At 47.4% G+C, this 24,291-nt stretch overlaps 1 protein-coding gene and 1 long non-coding RNA gene across 4 annotated transcripts in view; one reads left to right on the top strand and one right to left on the bottom strand.

Annotated features, from left to right (window-relative positions):
- Nucleotides 1–716: 716 nt before the first annotated feature.
- Nucleotides 717–24,291, bottom strand: part of LOC141222256 (uncharacterized) — a 72,941-nt gene continuing 49,366 nt past the window's right edge. The window contains exon 3 of the long non-coding RNA XR_012290084.1: nt 717–805. This is a non-coding gene — a long non-coding RNA (uncharacterized lncRNA). The remainder of the gene's footprint in view (nt 806–24,291) is intronic.
- On the top strand, nt 10,439–23,708 carry LOC141222251 (uncharacterized). 3 transcript variants are annotated; one of them, XM_073666648.1, is made up of 13 exons: nt 10,439–10,699; nt 10,817–11,539; nt 11,703–11,897; nt 12,672–13,121; nt 13,264–13,468; nt 13,543–13,671; nt 14,311–14,441; nt 14,541–14,750; nt 14,834–14,948; nt 16,151–16,231; nt 16,437–17,116; nt 17,708–17,772; nt 23,371–23,708. In XM_073666648.1, the coding sequence occupies exons 1-9, from the start codon at nt 10,443–10,445 to the stop codon at nt 14,880–14,882; spliced, it is 2,349 nt and encodes a 782-aa protein (XP_073522749.1). In that variant the 5' UTR covers nt 10,439–10,442; the 3' UTR covers nt 14,883–14,948; nt 16,151–16,231; nt 16,437–17,116; nt 17,708–17,772; nt 23,371–23,708. The 3 variants fall into 3 exon arrangements, with proteins under 3 accessions (XP_073522749.1, XP_073522747.1, XP_073522748.1); XM_073666646.1 differs by having other exon boundaries at nt 14,517–14,750; XM_073666647.1 differs by having other exon boundaries at nt 14,517–14,750; nt 16,319–17,116.

Below are 24,291 nucleotides of genomic sequence, written 5' to 3'. Positions count from 1 at the left end.
ATAAAATGGACCGACTGGCAACTAAAATATATAATAAATTGGGTACAGTAGTTCAATGCAGTATGTGCTGTAAATGTTTTCATAAGAATTTGGGAAAGTTACGAAATATCCTATAAATGTCTGTTCTGTTCCTGATCTAAGGGTCTGGACTTACAGCTGAGATGAATCTGGGCTGCACTTTATGTACACGCTCAGTAGTGAGGCAGGGCTGTGGAGCTGGGAGTTAGGGAAACTAAGGAGTGGGTGATTTGGCTTACCGACTCCACAGCCCTGCTACTAAGTCTGATGCAATTTGACATCTGACATTAACACAGAAGTGCCAGAACAATAACAGAGAAAATAATGGGATCACTTCTGGAATCAGTAATTGAAGGGCAGTTAGATGTGAGGGTAGCCTGAGAGATCAAACCACCTACACCCTGCTTCAATTGATGTCTAAATCATTCATTCAAAGACATACAGTCGGTGTTCAAAAGCAGAAAGAGCAGCTTGTAAAGAAACCCAAAGCATAGAGCTGCAAATACTTCAGTACAGAGTGAGGAACCTTCTTTAGGTCACTTGCAGGAGCCAAAAAATAGGTTTAAACTGCTTGTCAGGACTGTCTACAATTTAGCTAGCTCAAAAATGCTGAGAGAGTACCATGTTCATGTTGCTTAACTGGACAACAATTCCTTTTTACATGTAAGATAAATTTGATTTTGAATAAAATTACTCACCTATAGCAAGGCTGTATTTTTCTCTCATCTCGGATTCTTCTATGCATGGCACGAATTCCTTTAGCTGGTGACCAGTGCTGAAGTTCAACCTTTAATGAAATATACAAAGACAAAAAAATTATTGTTAAACATTGACAATTGAACTTGAAGGAATTTTAAGAAGCACATAATAAATCAAACACAAGACAGTTGTTAAGTGCTCAAGTGCTGATGATCCTTCTGCAATAAAATACTGATCATGCGCCATAAGGAGCATCATTTTTTAATGTTAAAATAACAGTATGCTGTAATCTAACAGATGGAAACCAAATCTTTAAAGTGTAAAGCCCCCATCACACTAAGAGAGATCACTAGCGAGATCGCTGCTGAGTAGAGATGACCGTTGTTCGACTCGAACTGTTCGCCAATCTCAAATTCGAGCTGTTTTGGGCGGTGTTCGAGTCGTTCGGCGAACACGAACAATTTGAGAAAAATCCGGCTGTTCGAGGTTATGTTCGATAACTGTTCATGCACCAAAATCATAACTGGATTTTTTCTCAGTAATGATGAAAATTAATGTTAATACGCAGTTTGAGTGTACAGCGGGGTGGGGGGAGGGGCAGGGGATGGATCTCTGCAGGAATAATGAAGATCTCCATTTTTTTTTCTCTTTCCCGCATTTGCAGTGGGGAGGTGCAATCTGTCAGCCTATCAGCAGCGCACACACGGAGCGAAGTGCTTTTTTTCACACAAGCAAGGGCATGTGTCATTGGCTGTGTGTGTCACAACAATATCTTTGTTGTGGGGCCTATGGTTTTTGTTGGGCATAATGGGACTCCAAACTGACGGTAGATGTTTGTGAATTCATTGAGAAAGGGGCAGCGAAAGTGGATGACCAATCGCCTCGGCCCGCGGAGGGGCCACCACAGTCAGTGAATCCTTCCTTATTTAGTATAGAGGCTACCAATACTTTGGGCGTAGTAGCCCAGCTGTGAAGCAAGCTGCACCGCCTGTGTATCTAATAAGAATTTTTTACTGCATCTAACCCAGCCAATCATTTGATAGTATTGCTAGTAGCAGAGTCGCATGGGCTCTAAACCTTGCATAGCCTGTGCATTTTTTGAGATGTCTAAGGATGACCCAACTCATGTTATCTGTAACATTTGTCACCAAAAGCTAAGTAGAGGCCAAAAAAACAATAGTTTGAGTACTTTATGCTTGAACCGTCACATGGATATGAAGCATAAGTTGCAGTGGGAAGCTCAGTGTGCTACAATGCGGCCTAGCGGGCCGGTCCAACCACCATCTGCCCCAACTGTGTCATCCTGGGGAGACTAAAAGCTTTAGGATTTTGGAAAATCACCTCACCAACCATTTTAAGCAACTCTGGGACAATTGATGCCACTTAAGTGGTGTCTGTGCCACAATTTTTGGAAAAAATGGAGACTCTTTTTGGAGTCCCCTTGCTGTGTTTTACATGACGTTGGCATCGTCAATTCCAGGTGGGTCGGGTCTCTACCCCCCCCTTTTAACCATAAGAAAGTACATACACTATGGCTTGGGGTAACACAGATGGTTGAGTCTGAAGAGCTGTTTACTCATACTATAGCCTGGGAATCAGAGGTCTGCTGCAAAGCTTCAGTGTCTGCTAGTCAGCGGAGTAGCCACCGCCTGTAGATCTAATTACAAATTTTTAACTGCATCTAGCCCAGGCATTACTTTGTGCCTAGTAGCAGTGTCTGCTAGTCAGCGGATTATCCCAGCTGTTAAGCAAGCTACACTACCTGTACTTTGGACACTTAATTTTTTCAAAGGAAATGCTTCGGGCCACCGGGACACTCAGTGAAGCGCATCCGGGGAGGCACCCCAAGGCACAGGGGCTGGGATAGGCGGTAGGACGCCTTGCGGTGGACCGCCAAGCTCGATCCTTATAAAAGCTTTTTAACTGCAGCAGCTTTAGTGGACGCTACTGGAGCTGGAATTACCGTGGCTGCTGGCATCAGACTTGCCCTCCAATAGATCCTTGTAAAAGGATTTAAAGTGTATTCATTCAAATTAGAGAGACAATTTAAATTACAGAGCTTAGACCTGCCTCCACCGACCCATCAGCGGACTGGCACCAGTATTGGGAGAGGAGGGCTGGCCGTCAGGGTCCACCGCAGCTCTGGCACAAACCCGGCGACACGGAGGTCGCACGGGCAGGAACGGACTGGCCGTGTCGGCTTCGCACTTTTTTGGTTTTAGAAGGGCATGACATGCCTATATCTGTGTCTCCCCCTCCTTTTACTCCTCCACCTCTTTTCTTTTCGCATGACTATATTTACTTGTCACTTTTTCCATGTGTTAGTTGTGTCTTCTGAGCAGTTTGTCAGGTTTTGGACACCTTTGAAGGAGTTTTCTATATGTTTCTTGTCAGGTTTTGGACACCTTTGAAGGAGTTTTCTATATGTTTCTATGTGTTTTTGTTTGCCTGTCATTGGTTTTAATGGTGTTCGGAGAACAGTTCGGCGAACATACCGGTGTTCGACGAACCGAACCCGAACACTACGGGGGTGGCTCAACACTACTTACTATCAATGTGCCAAAGGAAAGTTACAGGAGATGAAGGAGGCTGGGGTGATCAGAGATAGTTGTAGCCCCTGGGCAGCTCCATTAGTTCTCGTGAGTAAGAAGGATGGTACAATGAGGATGTGTGTTGACAACAGGCAGATTAACCACATTACACATAAGGATGCCTACTAATGTTGAGTGAACATGCTCGACACTGCTCGGTACTCGCCCGAGCATCACGCTACTCGGGATGTTCGGCGAGCACCGAGCATTTCCGGGTTACTCGGGCGGGAGCTCGGATCTCCGCCCTCCATGTTTGGCGCTCTTTACAGAGCCAATGAACATACAGGGATTGCCAGCCAGTCACTGTAATGCCGCAGCCATGTTGGTTGTGGGCAGTACATTGATTGGCTGGCCGCACTGCGTCGCCTTGAGTATTTAAAACTGGGCGCCGCCATCTTGGACACAGACGGCTGGGATCAGACAGTGTAAGGACAGCGCTGCTGATTTAGGGAGAGATATATACTGCGAAATAGTTAGTGTAGGGTCTGTAAAGGCTGCCAGATCAAACAAACAGTCCTTCTCAGGACTAATATCCATCCCAGATATCAGACAGACAGGCTGTATAGGAGACGCAGTGGTTATACCAGCAAACGCTGCATTACAGTCCTGTGTGCTCCAGTTGCTGTAATTGCTGGACTTAGCTCCAGGTCTCGGGGCCAGGAAAAATCCTTTTTTTTATCTAAATCCTCTTTTTTATTTTTTCCTCCTTCACAAATACCCATCTTATTAACCTTTTGGTGTCCCCCCCCCCAGAAAAAAATAAAGTGTGTCTGTGACAGTACAGACACAAATATATTTTTTTAAGAGTCTAGTGTAGGCCAGAGAAATAGAAGTGTGGTTTTGCAGTTCCACGGTTCAAACCTCTGTATTATCCACTTTTGGGCCATTTTTACCTAAAAAAAAACAGTTTGAGTGTGTCGCTCACTGTTCAGCCGCAAATATATCTATTTAAAAGAGTCTGGTATACACCAGTAAAGTATAACTGTGGTTTTGCCATTCCACGGTGAAAAATCTCTATTATCCTGCTTTTGGCAATTTTTGCCGTAAAGAAAAACAGTAATAGTGTCTCCTGATGTTCAGACTCAAATATATCTGTTTAAAAGAGTCTGGTATACACCAGTAAATTATAACTGTGGTTTTGCCGCCCCACGGTGAAAAATCTCTCTTATCCAGCTTTTGGTATGTTTCTGTAAAGAAAAACCGTAATAGTGTCTCTTGATTGTTCAGACACAAATATACTTGTTGAAAATAGTCTGGTGTAGGACAGAGAAATAGTAGTGTGGTTTTGCAGTTCCACGGTTCAGACATCTGTATTATCCACTTTTGGGCCATTTTTACCTTAAAAAAAACAGTTTGAGTGTGTCGCTCACTGTTCAGCCGCAAATATATCTATTTAAAATAGTCTGGTATACCCCAATAAACAATAACTGTGTTTTTGCCATTCCATGGTAAAAAATCTCTATTATTCAGCTTTTGGTATTTTTTCCATAAAGAAAAACAGTAATAGTTTCTCCCTGATTGTTCAGATTGTTTAAAACAGTCGGGTGTAGGCCAGAGAAATAGAACTGTGGTTTTCCTCTTCCACGGTTCTAATCTACTCTTTATTACCCTTTTTCCATTGATTGACAGTGCGAGTGTAAGCTATTTTACTTCCTTTACAATGGGCAAGGCGCGTGGCAAGGGACGTGGAACTGGACGTTCAGGTGATGGTGCGTGCAGAGGACGGGGCCGTGGCCAAGGTGAAAATGTGCCACAACCAACAGCCACATCTTCTCGCTCCCACTTCTTGACCGAATTACTAGGGAAGCACAGAACAACATCAGTATTGCGAACTGATCAGTGTGAACAGGTTATTAATTGGATAGCAGATAATACTTCCAGTTACCTGGGCACCACCACCTCCGGTCTGTCTTCCACACGGTCAAATCTTAGTAGCCGTGAGTCTCGACCGCATATTCCTCCTCACCCTGATGCTCCTTCCTCCCACCATGCCGAGTGTCGTCAGACAGCAACTGATCCCACACTTGGACACTCTGAAGAGCTGTTCACTGGTTCATTTCCAGATTTGTGCCCCTCGCCTGCTCCGCTTGAAGTGGTGGAAGAGGAAATCCCATGTAGCGATGCCCAAATATTTGAACAGCCACGGTCACAGGAAGTCGACGCTGGCAATTTGTCACAAGAGGTGGACGATGACGAGACACAATTGCCAGGAAGTGAGGAGGAGGATCGTGGTGCGCAAATGGAAGAGGAGGAGGTGGTGGATGATCTAGTAACTGACCCAACGTGGCAGGAGGACATGCAGAGCGAGGCCAGCAGCACACAGGGTGAGGGAGGCAGAGTACCCCAACAGGCAGGAAGAAGCAGTGTGGTGGCCGCACACAGAAGGCAGTCAACAGTTAGCCGGAACACCAACAAGAGGGACGTTGCCAGTACAACCTGTAGGTCTTCCAGAGTGTGGAATTTTTTTAAAGACTCTGCTGATAACCCCAAAAAGGCCATTTGTACCACCTGCTATGCCAGCATCAGCAGGGGTGACAAAACTACCAGCCTGACCACCACCAGCATGATCAGGCACATGGCAGCAAAGCACCCGACTTTGTGGGGTGAACCCCAGGGTCCACGACCAGTGTCAGCGGGTGTCACCACTGCTTCTTCCACTGTTGTGCGTGCAATAGAACCCCCTGTTGTGTGTGCCAGCCAATCCCCTGTCCATACTGCATGTAAAGATGCCCCCTCCTCTCAGTCTTCACTTGTTATGGCAGTTTCTCAAGAAACAGCATCAACGTCCACGTCCACGTCCCACCGCAGCGTTCAATTGTCCATATCCCAGACCTTTGAACGAAAGCGGAAATTCGCAGCTAACGCCCCACAGGCCACAGTCCTAAATTCGCACATTTCACGACTGCTTGCGTTGGAAATGCTGCCTTTTAGGCTGGTGGAGACGGAATCTTTCCGCAACCTTATGGCGGTGGCCGTCCCTCGGTACTCGGTCCCCAGCTGACACTATTTTGCCCAGTGTGCCATCCCCGCACTACACAAGCACGTGGCCCAAAACATCTGCGGAGACGATGACGAGACACAATTGCCAGGAAGTGAGGAGGAGGATCGTGGTGCGCAAATGGAAGAGGAGGAGGTGGTGGATGATCTAGTAACTGACCCAACGTGGCAGGAGGACATGCAGAGCGAGGCCAGCAGCACACAGCAGCCTGCTTGGGCCTCCCTCCGCTGCGGATTCCAGCTCCCAGCTGCCTAGTTGTACCTGGCTGGGCACAAAAATAGGGCGAAGCCCCACGCATTTTTTTTTTAATTATTTCATGAAATTCATGGAATAATTAAGAAAAAAAGGGCTTCCCTATATTATTGTGTCCAACCAGGTACAAATAGGCAGCTGGTGGTTGGGGGCAGCCCGTCCCTGCCTGCTGTACCTGGCTGGACACAAATATAGTGCGAAGCCCCACGTCAATTTTTTTTAAATTATTTCATGAAATAATTTTTTTAAAAAAGGGCTTCCCTATATTGTTGTGTCTGGCCAGTACAAATAGGCAGCTGGTGGTTGGGGGCAGCCCGTCCCTGCCTGCTGTACCTGGCTGGACACAAATATAGTGCGAAGCCCCACGTCAATTTTTTTTTAATTATTTCATGAAATAATTTTTTTAAAAAAGGGCTTCCCTATATTGTTGTGTCCGGCCAGGTACAAATAGGCAGCTGGTGGTTGGGGGCAGCCCGTTCCTGCCTGCTGTACCTGACTGGACACAAATATAGGGCGAAGCCCCACGTCAATTTTTTTTAAATTATTTCAGGAAATTCATGAAATAATGAAAAAAAAATTGATGTAGGGCTTCGCCCTATATTTGTGTCCAGTCAGGTACAGCAGGCAGCTGGGGGCTGGAATCTGCAGCGCAGGGAGGCCCAAGCTTTCTGGGCCCCACCCGCTGCAAATTGCAGTCTGCAGCCGCCCCGGAAAATGGCGCGTTCATAGAAGCGCCATCTTCTGGCGCTGTACCCAACTCATCCAGGGCCCTGGTGCGGTGGCTCACTGGGTAATAAAGGGGTTAAGGCCAGCTTGGCATTATCAGCTGGCCCTAAGCCCGAAATTCATGGGGTCACGCCAATATTAGACATGACCACCATGAATTTCTAGTAAAGTATTTAAAAAAACACAACACCCAGAATAAAATCCTTTAATTGAAATAAACACACAATTCTTTTTTATTGTTCTAAATTAAACCATACTTACCGCCACGCCCATTCCAGCTGAAGCCAATGATCTCCTGCAATAAAAGTAAAATAATAAAGCAACATCATCCTTACCTTTCCATGGCTCCCACGACAGCTTCAGCTCTGCTACATCGAGATGACAGGCTGGACCGCAGCAGAACGCTGCCATCCAGCCTGTCATCCCGCAGACACTGAGAAGCGCAGGCATGCTTGCGCTACTCAGTGTCTGGCTGTGACGGCATCCAGATGAGCCGAGGTCATGTCCAATGAACTCGGCTCACCTCATGCACGTCACTGACAGCGTGAGAAAATTCTCACGCTGAAGCGCTGAGTGCAGGAGAATTTTCCCACGCTGTCAGTGACGTACATGAGGTGCGTCGAGTTCATTGTCGGCTCATCTGGATGCCGTCACAGTCAGACACTGAGGAGCACAAGCATGCCTGCGCTTCTCAGTGTCTGCGGGATGAAAGGCTGGATGGCAGCGTTCTGCTGCGGTCCAGCCTGTTATCTCGATGTAGCAGAGCTGAAGCTGTCCTGGGAACCATGGAAAGGTAAGGATGAGGTTGCTTTATTATTTTTCTTTTATTGCAGGAGATCGTTGGCTTCAGCTGGAATGGGCGTGATGGTAAGTATGGTTTAATTTAGAACAATAAAGAATTGTGTCTTTATTTCAATTAAAGGACTTTATTCTGGGTGTTTGTGTTTTCTTTTAACTTTGACTATGGGGTTAGTAATGGGGGTGTCTTATAGACGCCTCTCCATTACTAACCTGGGCTTGATGTCAGCTGGCATTATAAGCTGACATCAACCCCAACCCTATTACCCCCTGCCACCGCACCAGGGCAGCGTGGAAGAGCGAGGCTAAGTGCCAGAATTGGCGCATCCTATGGATGCGCCATTTCTGGGGCGGCTGACGGCTGGTGTTTCTAGCCTGGGAGGGGGCCAATATTCATGGCTCCCTTCCTGGGCTATTAATATCAGCCCCCAGCTGTCTGCCTAGCCTTTGCTAGCTATTAAATTAGGGGGGACCCCACGTCATTTTTTTGGGGGGGTCCTCCATTTTAATAGCTAGTAAAGGCTAGGTATTCAGCTGGGGGCTGATATTAGTAGCCTGGGAAGCTCCGTGGGTATTACCCCCTTCCCAGGCTTCAAACATCTGCCCCAGCTGTCTGCTTAACCTCCGCTAGAGACTAAAATTACGGGGAACCCCACGCCAATTTTTTTTAATAATAAATCCTTTATTTTAATACTAAATGACAAGTACAGTAACCAACACTGTCACTGTACTTATTATATATGTGACTGACATGTTTCTATCTATCTAATCTATGTGTGAAGCTCTATTCTTTCTGTTATAAATTGTCGGGTACAGATGCTGAATTGCCGGCCGGCTTTTTTAAAGAGACGGTGCATGAAAACACTATTATTTTTTTTAATAAATCCTTTGCAGTAAATGACAAGTACAGTAAGCAACACTGTCACAGTACTTCATATATATGTGACTGACATGTTTCTATCTATCTAATCTATGTGTGAAGCTCTATTCTGTCTGTTATAAATTGTCGGGTACCGCTGCTGAATTGCCGGCCGGCTTTTTTAAAGAGACGGTGCACGAAAACACTATTATATTTTTTAATAAATCCTTTACACTAAATGACAAGTACAGTAAGCAACACTGTCACTGTACTTCTTATATATGTGACTGACATGTTTCTATCTATCTAATCTATGTGTGATGCTCTATTCTGTCTGTTATAAATTGTCGGGTACAGATGCTGAATTGCCGGCCGGCTTTTTTAAAGAGACGGTGCACGAAAACACTATTATATTTTTTAATAAATCCTTTACACTAAATGACAAGTACAGTAAGCAACACTGTCACTGTGCTTCTTATATGTGTGACTGACATGCTTCTATCTATCTAATCTATGTGTGAGGCTCTATTCCTTCATGTCTAAATTGTCGGGTACCGGTGTATGCCGCTGCTGAATTGCCGGCCGGCTTTTTTAAAGAAAGCGTCTTCTGAGCAGTTTGTCAGCTTTTGGACACCTTTGAAGGTGTTTTCTATGTGTTCCTATGTGTTTTTGTTTGCCTGCCATTGGTTTTAACGGTGTTCGACGGTGTTCTAAGGTGTTCGACGAACAGTTCGACGAACAGTTCCTCGAACATCCCGGTGTTCGACGAACCGAACCCGAACACTACGGGGGTGGCTCAACACTAATTATAACATCATGTTAGGGCTTGCAATTGTTCAGGCTCAGTCACAGAAAGGGTTTATGTTTTTGGCGCGGTCTTTCTGTATCTTTCAAAGTTTTCAGTGTGAAAAGGCTTTAAACTGTATATGCACTTGCTCGCTCACTCATTTTTGCTCCGTTTTGACTGATAAATGAGTGCCGGTCATGTGCAAAGCATTTGCATAGTCAACACCACATTAATTTTTTGCACGGTATTTTTGTCAATCTAAATAATTCTTGCAAAACCTCAGATTTGCGCAAGATCTAGGAACGTGCATATGATAAATAAACGCATGTGTTATGGGAACAATATTGCCACAATTTGTGTAGTATGCTATAAAAGTGCATCAACTTGTGCTAAACAATTGCTCCTTAAAAAACTGTACGTTTTTGTCCGGACTTGACCAAAAATGAGGGCTGGCTGTTGGTGGTCAAAATACACTCTAGAGCCAGCCCTCATCTTTTTAAAAAATATATACATGGCAATGATGAGACGTGCCTTTTCTAAATCAAAAGAGTCTCATGAGCTGTGTATTTGTTGTAAAAAAAAAATCTGATTTTTGAAATCCAATTATCCTGCTGAAACATAAAAAATGCTGGTTGATATTAGAGGGTGGACAAGCTAGATTCTCACTGATATTGTTCCTGATCTTACATTTTTATTTTTTACAGCGGCTTCAGGATGCTGAAGACATGTCCACTATGTTACAAAACAGTTACTCAACTGCCACAGCATCTTACACGACAATGCCTTAGATACTGTACACAACAGGAGAAGGATGCGCTAGTGAAAGAATCTAAAAACTCACTGATAGCAATTGCAACAAAAGGAAGATATATCCCTTATGACAAGATTCCAGAGATCACTACAAAGGACGATCTTATCTCCTTCATGGAGGACAGAGGATTTATCCTAACCGAGAAACCAACTATGGCCAGGTATGCCCCACTAGCATCTTATTCTTTGAATACTGATGTTCATACTTGTGTAAGCTTTATAGGTTTGCATTTATGTTCTGAACTATGCCAAATAATCACATGTTTTTTTTTTTACAGGATTGTTGAAGATGAGGGGGCATCACCTGTGCAGGATGAGCTGCCAGCCAGTGAGCAAGAGCTGCCCAACGATGAGGAAGTGCTACCTGTTGAGGAGGAAATGTCTAGAGTCATCGAGGAGGAGCCGCCCATCACAGAGGAAGAGCCGCCTGTCACAGAGGAAAAGCCGCCTGTCACAGAGGAAAAGCCGCCCGTCACAGAGGAGGAGCCGCCCGTCACAGAGGAGGAGCCGCCCGTCACAGAGGAGGAGCCGCCCGTCACAGAGGAGGAGCCGCCCGTCACAGAGGAGGAGCCGCCCGTCACAGAGGAGGAGCCGCCCGTCACAGAGGAGGAGCCGCCCGTCACAGAGGAGGAGCCGCCCGTCACAGAGGAGGAGCCGCCCGTCACGGAGGAGGAGCCGCCCATCACGGAGGAGGAGCCGCCCGTCACGGAGGAGGAGCCGCCCGTCACGGAGGAGGAGCCGCCCATCACGGAGGAGGAGCCGCCCATCACGGAGGAGGAGCCGCCCGTCACGGAGGAGGAGCCGCCCGTCACGGAGGAGGAGCCGCCCGTCACGGAGGAGGAGCCGCCCGTCACGGAGGAGGAGCCGCCCGTCACGGAGGAGGAGCCGCCCGTCACGGAGGAGGAGCCGCCCGTCACGGAGGAGGAGCCGCCCGTCACGGAGGAGGAGCCGCCCGTCACGGAGGAGGAGCCGCCCGTCACAGAGGATTATGATGTCTACAGGTCAGTGTAAATTTATACAAGGAATTTACTTTAATCCCTTGCTCAAACATTGCCTTGGCCTCAGCACATCCTGGCTTTTAGGCCACTTTAAAAAATTGTCAACACTGCTGGCCTACTCAAGATTGTACTTCACGTTATTACTAAGGATTTTTATAATTTACAGGACTGTTAAAGATGAGGAGCCATCTACATCAACTGGCACATCAACGCACCCAGCCATATCAAATCCTGAATTGGTGCATCTTCCAGCTGCAGAAGACTCTACATCCTCTGAAACATCCGACAATGAAGCCGATCAACAACCAGAGACTAGAGAAAGGGAGGAAAATACCAGCCAAACAGATGAAGACAGGCCGAGGTCAGTGTCCGTGTGTGTGTGTGTGTGTGTGTGTGTGTATGTGTGTGTGTGTGTGTGTATAAAATATGTTTTTTTTTTATACAAATCCATACAGGGGTGTAAATGGAAATAGTTCCTCCCCATATTAAAGTTTATAATTTCCTCCTCCCCCCCAAAAAAAGCAATAAAAATAATATTCATCTGGGTCACATAATAGCATATCCCACATCTTTTCAGGCCTTACAAAGTAGTTTTTCTCCTATTTCAGGCCCTCTACTCCCCTTCCATTGCAGCCATAAAGCAGGATGCCAAAAGAGTGCCCCAGAAATACACAGCTTTGGTGGGGCATACTGACTTGCGCTGCCACTCCTATCTTAATCACTTGGACAGGAGAGCATCATGCGCTAGTTCCACAAATGAACTTCAATACATGCAGCATTCAGCAGTGGATGCTCCGTATAAAGGGCAGGCAGCCACCTAAGTGCTGCTGCCAATCAGAGCACTGCGGTCCACATAAATCTTGCCCCGGGACACAGAAAAGATTACTACCCCTGACAATGATGAGTGGGACCCCCAGCTGACCAGAGGCCTGATATTAACCCAGATTCTACCAGTGGTGGGTGGGAGCCCAGTAAATGCGCTGGCACAGGGACCCCTGGACTCACGGGCCCCGCAGTGGCCACATGGTCTGCTACCATTGACAGGACGCCACTGTATATATACATACATAGTATTTTTCTCAAAGTTGTAATTTGTTTCTACTCTGACCTGTTGTTCTTTCCTCCAAATTTCTAGATTTCCAAGCCAGAATTGGAGAGCTGAGAAGAGGATCAAAATGAAAGATGCAGGTTTTTATGATCGCCATTCTCTGTCTCATACAATATTAAAAGGTTTTTCCTCTTATTTGCAGAACCATTGCAAGCTGGAGAGATACAAACAAAATGTTGAAGATGTGTCAAGGTTTCTATACTTCATCAACAATCGTCGTGTGAGCCTCAACTTTGCGACGGAGATTGGAAAGACCCGCTTATTTTTCAAATACCTTCAAGATCTCGGCCTGTGCAACCAAACTGTCACCAACTACCTAAAGCACGTCCGGAGACTTGTCCACTGTCTACTGTTTGCGACCGGTTTAAAAAATCTAAATGAAAAACTCTTCAAGGCCATGAAGTATTTCAGGAATGTGACTGCGGACATTCAGAAGACATTGTCCAAGGAGATTGCTAAAGAGGTAGTCGGCAAAAGGTATGTCAGCTAATATTTATTCTTACAGATGTACAAGTAATATTTTTTTTTGTAATTTCTCTCTCCCTTGCTCCTGGGTTTCCCACACATACTTTAGCTAGAGGCCTCACCTATCAGTCACATTTATTAATCTTTCTCTTAGGTACCTGGAGTTGCATAAATTGGACAAAACACCTCAGCAATGCCGGGAGATCCTGACCGTCGCAAAGCCAGCTTTCCTGCAAGCCATCGAGGATGTCCAAGGAGGATCCCGAAATGAAGTGCATCAGTTGGAGATTCTCTATTACCTTGAGGCCTTAATCATACTAAAACACTTACAAAGACCAGGAGTTGTCAGAAACATGACGGTAAGTAACAACCTACTCATTATCCTTATTTAAAGCCACATGTCTATCTAACTTTCCCATGTCTTGACTCACAGGTTTCTGAGTGGACAGAGAGGATGCGTCACATCTATCAAAATGAACAGCTAATAATTGTCGGAGATAAATCCCATAAAACTGCTGCCCACCAAGTAGCCTGTTTTGTGCTTACTGAAGAAGAAGAAATGGTAAGATGTTCCTGTCACTACGACGGCACCCACATTAGAGAGGGATCTGTTAGTTGTCATGACTTCAGCCAAAGAGTATAAGCAACATTCAGTCCCTTTCAATAGATCCTCCCTTTATGCAGGTTTTACAGGACAACGTGGTGCTAAATCCTGCTGCAGGTGTGTTGGGAGTCTTTCCCTTATTTCCCCCGCAGTATCCTGGATGCAAAATTACAGCATCTGTGTCCAGGATAGTGCATTTTCTTAACAAGAATGTATGTTGCAGCAGCTTCCAAGATGCTTTATCAGTAATAATAGATATGCTCTCCCTTATCACAGATGTTCTGCACTCTTAATGAGTGGTGGGTATAGTTTATAGTCTGACAAATGGTTGGTGTGAGGTGACTTTTCTATATATTTATATTGTGTAGTCCCTCTCATGCTCGGAATACAACTGAGGCGGAGGAGAGATACCGCCCATTTAGTCTGTAGGTTTCCCTCTCCTCGTCAGGCACGTCCCTCTGTGACGTTGGTGCTGTCTGACACCGGCAATTAATTTAGTTTTTTTTTTCAAATTTTATACCTTAAGATAAAGACCAAGTTGGGCTCTTTTATCAAATGGTTTACTGTTTTTGTTTTGTTTATTTTTTTTTGTTTCAGTGGTTTAACGTCTACTTTGAAAAAGTGAGACCAGTGCTGGCCAAACAAGACAGTCCGGATAGATTCTTCTTATCGACTACCGGAAAACACATACATAATATATCCAATGACCTTGACCGCTACCAGAAGAAGTAAGTCTTAAAAGTAAAAATCTTACATTAATGATGCTGTGCCATGTATTTATGATCTACTCTATCGCTATCTAGGTACAAACTTAAATCCATCTCTAGTCAGGTGGCAAGAAAAACTTGTGAAACATGGGCCGTGTCACATTTAACAGAGAAAGAGAGGTATCTTTTCTCTAAATATCTCAGTCACTCCAACATGACAGCAGAGAGGAATTACAGAGAAAGAACGTTAGGAGACCTCTGCCAAGCATACACACTGGTCTTGGCAGCAGGGAAAGCATCGGAAAATCAACCTCAACCCAGCAGCTCAAGGTAATTTATTGCAAAGCACTTATGATCTATTTCACCAAACTGTTGATAAAAATGTAATATTGTTTTCTATCTCCCCTAAAAAGAAGCAGAAGGGAGCAATGGAGAAGAGGAGCAAATGGTCCAGGAAGCTGAAGACTACAGTGCCCAGGGTGAAACAGAGGACCTCAGTGTGTCAAATTTAAATAGTAGGACTCAAAGGTGGGTATATCATTAAATCAAGCAAGCTAGTAGGAGTTGGGAAACTGCCGATGTGTGGGTGTCAGTAGGTTCCGGTAACTCCGGCTCCAAGTCTGATTCAAAAGTCGCAAGGTAGTTCTTGTAGTCGTAAAATTCCTCTAAACACCCTATGCATTTGTGGTCGAAGACTTTTCCCCACCAAGAGTAACAGCCCAAAAACCGTGAAATCATTTAGTGGTGGTATCTTGTGGCCATTTTTCGGTAACACATTTTTTCATGTTATTCTGACTTCTGTTTCTGTGCTGCAGAAGGAGACTCTGTCCTCAAACTTTCAAGGTAAATAGAGGACATCTAGGCTGACAGATATGCAGCACTTCTATATTCACCAAGAGTTTGGCCACCAGTGTTTACCAAACTCCGGTACCAATTGAATAAGACCTATGGTACCGGAGCAAATGCTGAAAAGTAGCTCTCGTAGCCCTGAAAGTCCTCTACATAGCTTGTGATGTTATGGACAATGACTTGTTCTTCCGAGCATCCTCAGCCCTATACCCAGGCAAAGTGCTCTCAGTAGCGGCCACTTGAAAACAGTAGGCGGAACGGTATATTAACCGGCGTTTATTGATGATATCTCCATCGCGGAAAGAGCCTTATGGGGCTGTCACACACGTCAATATCACTGCTGCACATGATGTTGCAGCAATATTGACGTGTGTGACAGGGCTAATCAACCAGCGATAAATCGCTGGTTGATGGTCGCCAGGTTTTAGAACATGTTCTAAAACCTGGCGATGGTCGCCCGGTGGACACGCAGCATCGCTGCATGTGACACAGGGAGACAAGCGAGAAGCCAGCTCCCAACGCCTCTCAGCAAGCGCTGGGAGCTGGTATCCATGTTACACAGCGGGTAACTAAGCGCCACGAGGCGCTTAGTTACCCGCGTGTTTACATAGTTACCAGTGTTCTCGCTGGTCCTGATCGATGGTAAGTCCGCATATGTGTCAGCTCACCAGCGATCAGCCTTCTCATCGCTGGCGACATTGACATGTGTGACGGCCCCATTAGTCCCCAAACTTGTAGGATAAATACACCAGTTCTACATGCAATACACATCTTCTCTCATTCACACTGAAATGATATCACAGCAGACCTCAGTCATATCAGACCTGCCAACTTATACCACTCTAAGTGCCCAGAAAATGTAATGTTATTATTTATATCAGGCGGAGAGCACCAATCGAACCTAGGGTCACAACAAGGTCCATGAAGACAGGGATGCAGTTGAGGAAAAGGAAACACCCAGGGTAATTGGTCAATATACTCATTCACATTGTCCTTGAACAATAAACATTTCTGTTTTAACATATGTATTCCCCTTCTTTCCTTTGAAGAGATTAAGAAGACGGCAGTGATCAGCTCCCAAGAAAGAATGAGGCGTTTCGGAGACTAAAGTTTCGGTCTTGTAAAAGTTTTTTAATTCATGTTTTATTTGTTTCTTCTCGGTTCTAGGTTGTTCTACAATTCCATGTGAACGGGGCCCTCGAAGCAATGGGAGAAGATTTTCTTTATTATAAACATTTGTACTGTTTGTATTAGTGTTAAATGGATTCTGTCACCAGGTTTTAGCCATCTCATCAGAGCGCACCATAATGTGGACACAGAGATCTTTATTCCAACGATGTATCACTTACTAGGCTGCTCAGTATAGTTTGCATTAAAACACTGTTAAATCATCTGGAGATTATCATTAGAGCACTACTCAAGTAGTCCAGTCATACTTGGGAGCTGCCAAATCTGCAACAGAGAAAACAGTAATTTTATCAAAATGACAGCAAGGAGCTCAGTAAGTGAGACATTGCTGGATCAGGATTTCTATCTCTACATTATGCTGCTGTCAGATGGGATGTCAAAAACCTGGTGACAGAGTCCCTTTAATAACTATTTTACAGATAAAAATAAAGTGGAAGTCATATGGCTATGATGAAACAATTCTGACAATTGTTCAAATGGCACAATCATTTACTACCGTCAGGTTTCTGAGCCGTTTAGTCTAATGCTTTGTCAGTATTACTAGAATCCATAATAATTTAAAGGTCAGGTAGCCATAAAAGTGCTCCTGCCAGTCAGAGCAGTGCAGTCCCTGGAAATCAGGCCTAGGGAAGCAGAATATATTACCATCCCTAACAACGGTAAGCATGACCCCCAGCTGTCCAGCAACCCAACATGTAGAACTGCCTATAAAAATGACCATTTGTCTAGTCAGTGCATCACTCTCTGGTGCCCTTTTTCACTGGCACACTGCTTTCTGTGTCTGCTTTCTGTCTCTCTCTCTTTCTCTCTCCCCAGTGCAATGCTCTCTGGTGCTCTTTCACTCTCTCTCCAGTGCACCACTCTCTGACGTGTTCTCTTTCTCCCTACTGCACCGCTCTCTGGCACTCCTCTGTCTTTATAGTGCACAGCTCTCTTTTGTGCTCTCTCACTCTCCAGTGCATCACTGGCGCTCGCTTTTGATCTCTCCCCATTGCACCACTCTCTCGCATGCTCTCTCTGGTGCTCTTTCCATCCAAAGTGCCTTTTTTTGTCTCTGTGCCTTCACGAGCCTCTCAATCTCTGTCTTTGCCCATCTGTGGCTCTCTATCGTTCTCTGTGCCTCTCTGTCCCTCCCTGTGCTTCTATTTACCTTTTGTATGCCTCTATGTGCCTCCCTTTGCCCCTTTGTTTCCCTCTTTGCCTCTATGTGCCTCTCAATGACTCTCTCACGCGCACACCTCTTTCTGTAGGTCAAAGGTAAGAAGCAAATCAGGAATGCCCTGGAAGCTCAAGTTGCAGCAGAGAAGATGAATTGGTAAGTAACCACAAAGCTACACAGTGTTTAACACTTGTGTATTTTTTAAGAATCTTGTTGCTGTAGGATGCTTCCTGAACATTAAAGTGAATGGTCAGGAAACATCTTTAAGCTACAGGATCCTTGAAAAATATGCAAGTTTTTATGGGATGATTTGTCAGGCTATCAACAATCACACAGGGCCACAGGCCCGTCAACAGGGCAATAGCCCACTCCACAAGGCCAATGACCCTTTGTAAAGGGCCAGAGGTCCCTTTCCGCAGGGCCATAGGCATTTCCACAGGGCCATAACCCCCTCCAGCTCTCTCCACAGGGCAACAGGCCCATTTGAAGGGCCACAGATCCCTCTACAGGGTCACAGGTCTTTCCACAGGGCCGCACCCACCTTCAGCTCTCGCCACAGGGCCATAGGCTCTTTCCTCAGGGCCACAAGCCCCTCCAGCTCTCTCCACAAGGCAACAGACCACTATACAGGGTCACAGGCCTTTCCACAGGGCCACAAGCCCCTTCAGCTCTATCCACAGGACCACAGGCTCCTACCGGGCCACAGGCCTTTCCACAGTGCCACAAGAACCTCCAGCTCTCTCCACAGGCAATCATGTTGCATGTTGTTTACTGCAAAGGACTTCATAGGCCCCAATCTTACTCCAGAGCCTTCCACAGGCCCCTGCAGCCCGCTACACATGGCCTTTTCAGCAGAGCAAAACTCCCTCCCGTTCTCTTTACATCACCACATGCCCCTCTGCGGGGCAACAGATCCCTATACAGGGTCAAAGGCCTTTCCACAGGGCCACAATCCCCTCCAACTCTTCTCCACAGGACAACAGGCTCTCTTTACAGGGCCATAGCTCCCCTGCACAGGGCCAAATGCACTTTCCACACGGCCACAACCCCCTCCAGCTCTCTCCACAGAGTCACATTGCCTGTCTGCAGGGCACAAGCCCCTTCATCAAGGCCAAAGGAGCTTTCTACAGGGCCACAGGCCTTTAAATAGGGCCTCAAGCCCCTCCAGCTCTCTCAACAGGGCCACAAGCTCCTTCTACAGGGCAACAACCCCTCCACAAGGCCAAAGGCCCTTTGCAAAGGACCATAGGTCCTTTCCGCAGGGCCATAGTCATTTCCATAGGGCCATAACCCCCTCAAGGTTTTTGTCTTTTAAATAACACTAACACCATGAAGGCTGGCTATTAACGTGCCCACGGCTCTCGCCAGCCAGCCCTCAAGGTTTATGCTTTATTATAAATAACACCACCGGCGCAGAGCGCCATGCTATGAGAGGGGCAGATCATGGTGCAGTGCCCCAAAACAGCTCCAGAGAATTGAACTGGCTAGTCCTTTGGACTTGTACAATTGTCTGAGAAGGACTAGTCTCCATGTATGGCGAGGGGGTAAATATGGTGGCAGTACCCCAAAACAGCTCCAGACAGGGGAGCTGAGTGGCCCCTGGGGCAGAGCTCCATGCTCTGAGAGGGGCAAATCATGGTGCAGTGCCCCAAAACAGCTCCCAGCATTTGAGCCGAGTGGCCCCTGGGTCAGAGCTCCATGCTATGAGAGGGGCAAATCATGGTGGCAGTGCCCCAAAAGGGCTCCAGGCAGGGGAGCTGAATGGCCCCCTGGGGCAGAGCTCCATGCTCTGAGAGGGGCAAACCATGGTGCAGTGCCTCAAAACAGCTCCAGGTACTTGAGCTGAGTGGCCCCTGGGGCAGAGCTCCATGTACTGAGAGGGGCAGATCAGGTGGCAGTACCCCAAAAAAGCTCCAGACAATTGGGCTGAATGGCCCCTGGGGCAGAGCTCCATGTACTGAGTGTGGCAGATCGTGGTGCAGTGCCCCAAAACAGCTCCAGACAGGGGAGCTCAATGGCACCTGGGGAAGAGCTCCATGCTCTGAGAGGGGAAAATCACGATGCAGTGCCCCAAAACAGCTCCAGGCATTTGAGCTGAATGGCCCCCCTGTGGCAGAGCTCCATGCTATGAGAGGGGCAAATCATGGTGTAGTGCCACAAAACAGCTCCAGACAGGGGAAGTCAATGGCCCCTGGGGCAGAGCTCCATGCTCTGAGAGGGGCAAATCATGGTGGCAGTGCCCCAAAACAACTCCAGACAGTATGGCTGAATGGCCCCTGGGGCAAAGCTCCATGTACTGAGAGGGGGTGCAGTGCCTCAAAACAGCTTCAGACAGGGGAGCTGAGTGGCCCCTGGGGCAGAGCTCCATGCTCTGAGAGGGGCAAATCAGGTGGCAGTACCCCAAAAAAGCTCCAGACAGTTGGGCTGAATGGCCCCTGGGGCAGTGCTCCATGTACTGAGAGGGGCAGATCGTGGTGCAGTGCCCCAAAACAGCTCCAGAGAATTGTACTGGCTAGTCCTTTGGATTTGTACATTTGTCTGAGAAGGACTGGGCTCCATGTATGGCGAGGGGGTAAATCTGGTGGCAGTACAGCTCAAGACAGTTAGGCTGAATGACCCCTGGGGCAGAGCTCCATGCTCTGGGAGGGGCAGATCATGGTGCAATGTCCCAAAATAGGCCAAGACAGTGGAGCTGAATGGCCTCCCTGGGGCAGAGCTCCATGATATGAGAGGGGCAAATCATGGTGGCAGTGCCCCAAAACAGCTCCAGACAGGGGAGCTGAGTGACCCCTGGGGCAGAGCTCCATGCTCTGAGAGGGGAAAATCATGGTGCAGTGCCCCAAAACAGCTCCAGAGAATTGAAATGGCAAGTCCTTTGGATTTGTACAATTGTCTGAGAAGGACTGGGCTCCATGCATCGCGAAGGGTCCACGTGCCCACGGCTCTCGCCAACCAGCCCTCAAGGCTTATGTTTTGTTATAAATAACGCCACCATGAAGGCTGGCTATCCACGTGCCCACGGCTCTCGCCAGCCAGCCCTCAAGGTTTATGTTTTGTTATAAATAACGCCACCATGAAGGCTGGCTATCCACGTGCCCACGGCTCTCGCCAGCCAGCCCTCAAGGTTTATGTTTTGTTATAAGTAACACCACCATGAAGGCTGGCTATCCACATGCCCACGGCTCTCTCCAGCCAGCCCTCAAGGTTTATGTTTTGTTATAAATAACACCACCGGCGCAGAGTTCCACGCTATGAGAGGGGCAGATCGTGGTGCAATGCCCCAAACCAGCTTCAGACAGTATGGCTGAATGGCCCCTGGGGCAGAGCTCCATGCTCTGAGAGGGGCAAATCATGGTGCAGTGCCGCAAAACAGCTCCAGACAGGGGAGCTCAATGGCCCCTGGGGCAGAGCTCCATGCTCTGAGAGGGGCAAATCATGGTGCAGTGCCCCAAAACAGCTAGAGGCATTTGAGCTGAATGGCCCCCCTGTGGCAGAACTCCATGCTATGAGAGGGGCAAATCATGGTGCAGTGCCGCAAAACAGCTCCAGACAGGGGAGCTCAATGGCCCCCGGGGCAGAGCTCCATGCTCTGAGAGGGGCAGAGCTCCATGCTCTGAGAGGGGCAAATCATGGTGCAGTGCCTCAAAACAGCTCCAGGTATTTGAGCTGGGTGGCCCTTGGGGCAGAGCTCCATGCTCTGAGAGGGGCAGATTATGGTGTAATGCCCCAAAACATCTCCAGACAGTATGGCTGAATGGCCCCTGGGGCAGAGCTTCATGCTCTCAGAGGGGAAAATCATGGTGCAGTGCCCCAAAACAGCTCCAGACAGGGGAGCTGGGTGGCCCCTGGGGCAGAGCTCCATGCTCTCAGAGGGGCAAATCGTCCTGCAGTTGCCCCCAAACAGCTCCAGACAGGGGAGCTGGGTGGCCCCTGGGGCAGAGCTCCATGCTATAAGAGGGGCAAATCATGGTGGCAGTACCCTAAAAAAAACTCCAGACAGTATGGCTGAATGGCCCCTGGGGCAGAGCTCCATGTACTAAGAGGGGAAATCATGGTGGCAGTACCGCAAAACAGCTCCAGAGAATTGAACTGGCCAGTCCTTTGGACTTGTACAATTGTCTGAGAAGGACTGCGCTCCATGTATGGCGAGGGGGTCCACGTGCCCACGGCTCTCGCCAGCCAGCCCTCAAGGTTTATGTTTTTTTAAATACCACCACCATGAGGGTTGGCTACCGGGTGCGCACGGCTCTCTCCAGCCAGCCCTCAAGGTTTTTTATTTTTGAAATAACACCAACACCATTCAAGCTCTCTCCACAGGGCCACAGCCCCTTCCACAAGGCAAAAGGGCCAATCCATAGGGCCACAGATCTTTCCTCAGGGCCACAACCCCCTCCAGCTCTCTCCACAGGACAACAGGCACTCTTTACAGGGCCATAGCTCCCCTCCACAGGGCTAAATGCACTTTCTGCACGGCCACAGCCCCCTTTAGCTCTCTCCACAGAGACACAGGGCCCGTCTGCAGGGCACAAGCCCCCTCTTCAAGGCCAAAGGGCCTTTTTACAAGGCCACAGTCATTTCCATAGGGCACAAGCCCCTCCAGCTCTCTCCACAGGGCAATAGACCCCTATACAGGGTCACAGGCCTTTCCACAGGGCCACAACACCTTCAGCTCTCTCCACAGGACCACAGGCTACTACCGGGCCACAGGCCTTTCCACAGTGCCACAACTCCGTCCAGCTCTCTTTACATCGCCACATGCCCCTCTGAGGGGCAACAGACCCCTATACAGTGTCACAGGCCTTTCCACAGGGCCTCAACCCCTTCAGCTCTCTCCACAGGCTTTTCCACAGCCCACAACTCCCTCCAGCTCTCACCACAGGGCCACAGCCCCTTCCACAAGGCTAAAGGGCCTATCCATAGGGCCTCAGACCTTTCCTCAGGGCCAAAACACCCTCCAGCTCTCTCCACAGGACAACAAGCTCTCTTTACAGGGCCATAGCTCCCCTCCACAGGGCCAAATGCACTTTCCACACGGCCACAACCCCTCTCCAGCTCTCTCCACAGAGTCACAGTGCCCGTCTGCAGGGCACAAGCCCCTTCATCAAGGCCAAGGGGCCTTTCTACTGGGCCACTGACCTTTAAATAGGGCCACAACCCCCTCTGGCTCTCTCAACATGGCCACAGGCTCCTTCTACAGGGCAACAGCCCCGTCCACAAGGCCAAAGGCCCTTTACAAAGGACCATAGGTCCATTCCACAGGGCCATAGTCACTTCCATAGGGCCATAACCCCCTCAAGCTCTCTCCACAGAACCACAGGCTCCTTTTACAGGTTTACAGGCATTTATACAGGGCCACAACTGCGTTCACCTCTCTCCACAGGGCCTTTTCACTGTGTCATAGGCCTTTCCATAAGGCCACAACCCCCTCTGTCTCTCTCAAAATGGACAGAGGCTCCCTTTACAAGGCAACAGCCCCCTCCACAAGGCCAAAGGCCTTTTTCAAAGGGCCACAGGTCCCTTCCGCAGGGCCATAGGCATTTCCCCAAGGCAATAACCCCCTCCAGCTCTCTCCACAGGCTCCTTCTACAAGGCTACAACCCCTTTCAGCTCTTTCATCAGGGCCACAGCCTCCTCCACCCCCCTTTAATCAGTTAAAGGGCTCATTTGAGTGACCTATTGACCACTGGTCAGCTTGAGTAAAGGCACCTGATATAGTATACTGCACTGTTTAACATTCTTTTTTTCTTTACACAGGTTGAATGCTGGCAAAGAAATGTCACATATGCCATGATCCTTTATAACAGTTTTCTTGATTGACATGTTATTTTTGGAGACAAATGAGAAAATTGGGAAATGGAAAGCTCCCCCCTCCTTCCAATCAGTGGATCCGGTCAGGTGCTCAGTGGCGGTAGGCCACCGCCTGAAAGCCAAACATGAAAAAAGGAATGCTGGCACCGGTTTCCATATGATGAATTTTACTTTATTCCATGAAGATCAATACATTAAAAAGAAGGCATCTTTACAGGCAATCCGCCCCATCATGTTATTTTTGGTCTAAGCCTAATTTCTTTCAATAAAGAAAATGGAATAAATGTGTCACTTTTTTTTGCCTCTACTAGTAGTTGTGGCGTATTATGACATCACAATAGAATATTTTGATGTCATAATGGGGTATTAAAGAGAAATGGGGTACTATCACAGTAGGGTATACTGACATCATAGATATTACATCATAGTGAGGTATTATGACATTTTTATGGGGGTATTATGATATCACAATGAGGTATTACATCACTTTGGGTATTATGACATCATAGTGGGTTCGTATGACATCAAAATTAGGTATTACATCACAATGGTTATAACAGCCTCATAGTGGGGTATTGTGATATGGAGGTATTCTGACATCACAATGTCATATTATTACATCCTATTGGGATATTATGACATCACAATGGGGTACAATGACATCAAAACGGGGTATTAGGACCTCATAGTGGGATATTATTTAAAAACATTCTGAGGGTAACAGCAGGCTATTGATGGTCCTAGGAGTCCCTTTAGCCAGCCCTCACTTTTTTAAACTATTCTGATGGTGAGGGCTTGCTACGGTTTGTCCTAGAAGACCTGTAGCCAGCTCTCCCCTATCCTGAAGGAGAAGGCTTGCTATGGGTT

Source organism: Phyllobates terribilis, unplaced genomic scaffold (genome assembly GCF_046119375.1).
Source record: "Phyllobates terribilis strain yellow unplaced genomic scaffold, ASM4611937v1 Scaffold_351__1_contigs__length_1975267, whole genome shotgun sequence".
Taxonomy (NCBI): Eukaryota; Metazoa; Chordata; class Amphibia; order Anura; family Dendrobatidae; genus Phyllobates; species Phyllobates terribilis.
Note: the sequence above shows the minus strand (reverse complement) of the source record. Positions and strands in the feature narration are given on the sequence as shown.